General features: G+C 38.8%; 1 protein-coding gene across 1 annotated transcript; it reads left to right on the top strand.

Annotated features, from left to right (window-relative positions):
* The first annotated feature begins 3186 nt into the window (after window positions 1–3186).
* LOC149752967 (zinc finger BED domain-containing protein RICESLEEPER 2-like) lies at window positions 3187–4416 on the top strand. Its single transcript, XM_089924625.1, has one exon. It carries the CDS (start codon window positions 3187–3189, stop codon window positions 4414–4416), a length of 1230 nt encoding a protein of 409 aa, XP_089780751.1.
* Window positions 4417–4698: the final 282 nt, after the last annotated feature.

Raw genomic sequence — 4698 nt, 5'->3', positions numbered from 1 at the left:
AAGAAGGGAACTTTAGTCAAGTAATTCTACATCTTGGAGTCTATTGCATTGTATACAAAATAGTCCTTAACCTTTTTTTAAAAAAACCTTGTTCACGGCACGTAGGAAAAATATCTTTTTAATGTATCATATATATATATATATACACACACACACACACACACACACATAGATACATACATACATATGTATAGGCAAACACGTATGTGAGTGCATGCATAGATGTATGTGATATTAATTTGGTTGTTTTATTCTTGGCATCTTCTAATCACCGTGATGCAATTTGTATCAAAAAAAATCATCATGATGCAATCTTCTTCCATATGTAGATATTATTGAAAATGCATCACCTTTTATAATAAACTATAGCAACAAAAAAGGAGCTACAATCTCACGAAGGAACATATATGTGTCAAAATAGTCCATATAAAAATCTCTTTTCTTGACCCATGTGCCAAAGACACAGCTTTTCTCAAAAATCGAAGTTGAAAATCCCCCCAAAAAATCACAGTTTTTGGCACAATTAATTCAAAAAAAAAGAGAAAAACTTCTTTCATATTTCTTATGGCCATGCCTTTCATGCTACATAAAGTAACGTAATCTTTTAAAGTTCTTCAAATGCTTGACTAATTAGGTTTGCATAAACAAATGCATGCCTATAAGGATTTTACTTTCTCTCTTTAAGTAATGGTATTGTTGAGATAAGCAAGGATAAGTTTGAGAAGTTAAGAAGGAAACTTTAGTCAAGTAATTCTACATCTTGGAGTCTATTGCATTGTATACAAAATAGTCCTTAACCTTTTTTTAGAAAAACCTTGTTCACGGCACGTAGGAAAAATATTTTTTTAATGTATCATATATATATATATATAGATACATACATACATACGTATAGATAAACACGTATATGAGTGCATGCATAGATGTATGTGATGTTAATTTGGTTGTTTTATTCTTGGCATCTTCTAATCACCGTGATGCAATTTGTATCAAAAAAAATCATCATGATGCAATCTTCTTCCATATGTAGATATTATTGAAAATGCATCAGCTTTTATAATAAACTATAGCAACAAAAAGGGAGCTACAATCTCACGAAGGAACATATATGTGTCAAAATAGTCCATATAAAAATCTCTTTTCTTCACCCATGTGCCAAAGACACAGCTTTTCTCAAAAATTGTTCTAGATAATATCTATCACTAATTTAGTTTGCATGGTTATAGTCCAGGTTTAAATGGTCTAAAGGTTACTCATATCTTTTTTGTTGATGACTACCCACTAGTAGCTAGGGCTACGGTTCAATATGTTACAAGGCTGAAGACGATTGTAAGGCAATATAGTTATCAATCGGCTCAAAGCGATGAACTGGGAAAATTTCTTCACCAAATTTAGTCCAAAATTATCAGCCATAAACAAAGAAAAAATTAGTGAGTTGTTGGGGGATGTATATTAAACCTGAAAATTAAGTGGGTTTATTTGGGTACTCCATTGTCTACTAAAGACTTCGGTCCAATTATATTACATCAATGCATGGAAGTACAAGCCTGGAAGTGGAAAGAACTAAGCTTCCCTAAAAGAATAATTTTACTTCAACCGTTTCTTTCTTCAATCCCATTGTATCGGACGTTAAATATTTCTATTTCCACATGAGTGCTAGATGAGTTGGAGGAGTCTCTTAAAGCTTTTCTTTGCGGCTTCACGTCTTGCATGAGAGAATCTGCCAAAACATGTCACAAGGTGGGCTGCCATCAAAACTCTTTGATATTAGGGCTGGAAGTGGGCTCGGGCCGGCCCGAAGCCCATCGGGCTGGGCCGCCTGCGGGCCGGGCTATGGGCTTGACCCAATGAATTTAGGGCCGGGCTCGGGCTGCAAACTTAAGCCCAATTTTATTTCGGGCCGGGCTCGGGTTTCCCATTGGCCCGGCCCTGGCCCGGACCAAGCCCGAGCCCAATGACAGCCCGAACCAAGCCCAAATTCACGGCCCGAATTGCATTTGGGAGTGGGACTAACCGGTTTAGGGCTTACGGGATTTGGGGATTTTATCAAGGATTCAAGGTTGCCGTGCCGACTTCCAGGCTCCAGCCCTAGCCGTCCGCCAGAGCTCGTCGACACTCGACCATCGTCTCTAGGCTCCAGCCCTAGCCGTCCGCCAGAGCCGCCGCCTAGAGACTCTTGCTGAAGCGCGATTTGCAGAGGGCGATTCCGCCAGAGCTCGTCGACCATCATCTTCTTCGTCTAGGGTCCGGTGGAGGCGTGGAGGCTCGTCGTCGTCGTCGTCTAGGGTCCGGTGGAGGCGTCGTCGGCTCGTCGAGCGCAGAGGCAAGACGAGAGTGGGGGAGGCTCGTCGTCGTCGGCTCCGGCGTGTGTTCTTCTCTCCCGCCAACGCCTCATACTCATACTGTCATACACCCCTTTCCCCCCACCCCCACTCTCTCCGGCGTGTCCTCTTCTCTCCGCTTCACACCCTCGACGCACAGCAGGACCAGAAACTCATGTTCGGCCACGTCTTCTCCCTCCGCTCCTTCACAACCAAGGGTCCAAGATAGACCCAATCAGGTTTCTTACCCCGATCCCGCATCCACATCGCCCCCTTCCCCTTTTTTCTTTCTCTTTCGATTTTAGCCCTAATAAACCGTCTTCTTCTTTGGAGCAGCGTCGACAAAGGAAATCTTGGGGTGCTTGAGTGCCTCTGCTCCCGGGACAGGGCTGCTCCTTCTACAGCTTCCACACCAACACCTACAAGCTTAGCTTACTGGAATCCCCTTCCGGTGTCAAGGTCACTTGTTCTATCTTGGGGAGCCTTCTTTTCAACTTATTAGCATACAAACAGTAATAATATAAAAGAGGTAATTACTTGTGTTTAGTGTTTATTTTCTCCTCTCTTTATCTGATTTGAAGGTTTCAGAAAGTCCTTGTTATCTTTCCAACCTTAACAACCTGTAAGCCTAGGAACTATAATAGTTTCTTTTGACATAAATCTTCAACTTCTAAAAATATTTTGATAAATCTATTTGGAAGTCCTGCTGGTGACAGGGGATGATTCATTGAGATAGTAATGACTAATGACATGACTATATCTCCAACTTTGTCAATAACAAGAGTTTTAAATTTTCGTACATATCTGATGCTATAGGTTAAATTTGTGATATTTATTTTGTTATTTGGGCAGATTATTTTTATTAATGTCTCATTCTAAAGTGGGTGAAAATGAGACTGTTGAAGATTTAAGGAATGAGGATGATATAAATGAAGATACTGCTGAAAATGTTTGTGACAATTCTTCTAGAAAAAGATCTTGGGTATGGAATCACTTTATCGAGGAAAAAAATTCTGAAGGGTCAATAGCTAAGTGCAAATATTGTAAAAAAGTTTTAAGTGGGAGCACTAAAGGAGGGGAATTGGATTATAAAATATGTGCTATTACTTTGGATAATTGCAGCACAAATGATGCTGTAATGAGAAGGCTCCGAGATCACTTTTGTTATTCAACGTTGTTTAGTGGGGAGTACAGTCATATTAGATGTTGTGCACATATATTAAATATTATGGTTCAGGATGGAATGAAAATCATTCATGAAGCTATTGAATGTATAAGAGAAATTGTTAGATATGTCTCTGCATCCCCATCTCGAATGCAAGCATTTAATGAAATTCTACAGCATATGAGACTTCCTGCTAGAAAAGGACTCACTTTAGATATTCCTACAAGATGGAATTCTACTTATGAAATGTTGCATGATGCACTTGGTTATAAAGATGCTCTTATTAGATATGCAACTGAGCATTCATGTGTATGCCCCACCAATGATGAATGGAAAAAGGCTTCTATAATTCTTAAATTTTTAGAAGCCTTTCTTGATGCCACTAAAGTATTTTCTGGTTGTAAGTATCCCACATCCAATTTATACCTAAAAGAAGTTTGGAGAATTAGGGCTTTGTTGATGGATGAAAGTATCGATACTGATGAAATAGTGAAGCAATTAACAAATGAGATGCTAAAGAAGTTTAACAAATATTGGTCTCAGTGCAATAATTTGTTGGTAATTGCTTCTATTTTGGATCCCAGATCAAAGTTGATATTTGTAGAATTTTGTTATCAAAAGGCATTTGAGTTGGAGGAGTGCAAGAAAAAGATTGATGATATTCGTGCTTGTCTTTTTCAATTGTATAATGAGTATGTAGATGCAACAAGAATGCATCCCTCTATGAGTTCAAGTGAGCGAACATCTAATTTTGGTGGACAAGGTGATATAAGTTCAGTTTCTTCCAAAAAAAAATTTGGTATGGACTTTGCTCAATTTAGAAGTCAGAGTTCTTCAAAACGCCCTAAGAGATCCGAGTTGGATAGTTATTTGGATGATGATGTACTTCCTGATTTGGAGAATAAAGAGTTTGACATCTTGGCTTGGTGAAAGAGCAATGCAGCAGTCTATCCTATACTATCAAGAATGGCTCGAGATGTTCTAGCTATTCCAGTCTCCACTGTTTCATCTGAGTCAGCATTCAGCACTGGTGGTAGAGTTGTGGATCAGTATCGAAGCTCTTTGAGCTCTTCTACCGTAGAAGCCTTAGTGTGTACCCAAGATTGGCTTCGTGAACAATATGATGAAGGTATATAAATCTTTTAAATTTATCTAATATTTTTTATTTGCTTATTGTACTTATAATTTAAACATTTATGATTGATTTGTGTG

The sequence above is a fragment of the Phoenix dactylifera genome, chromosome 8 (assembly GCF_051530095.1).
Source record: "Phoenix dactylifera cultivar Ajwa chromosome 8, Ajwa_hap1_PhDact_Kaust_v1.1, whole genome shotgun sequence".
NCBI classification, from domain to species: Eukaryota; Viridiplantae; Streptophyta; class Magnoliopsida; order Arecales; family Arecaceae; genus Phoenix; species Phoenix dactylifera.
The sequence above is the reverse complement of the archived record's forward strand: the minus strand, read 5'-3'. Positions and strand labels throughout refer to the sequence as shown.

What these genes read in the sequence shown, in the direction of transcription:
- LOC149752967 (XM_089924625.1), top strand. Translation starts at nt 3,187, where the DNA reads ATGTCTCATTCTAAAGTGGGTGAAAATGAGACTGTTGAAGATTTAAGG.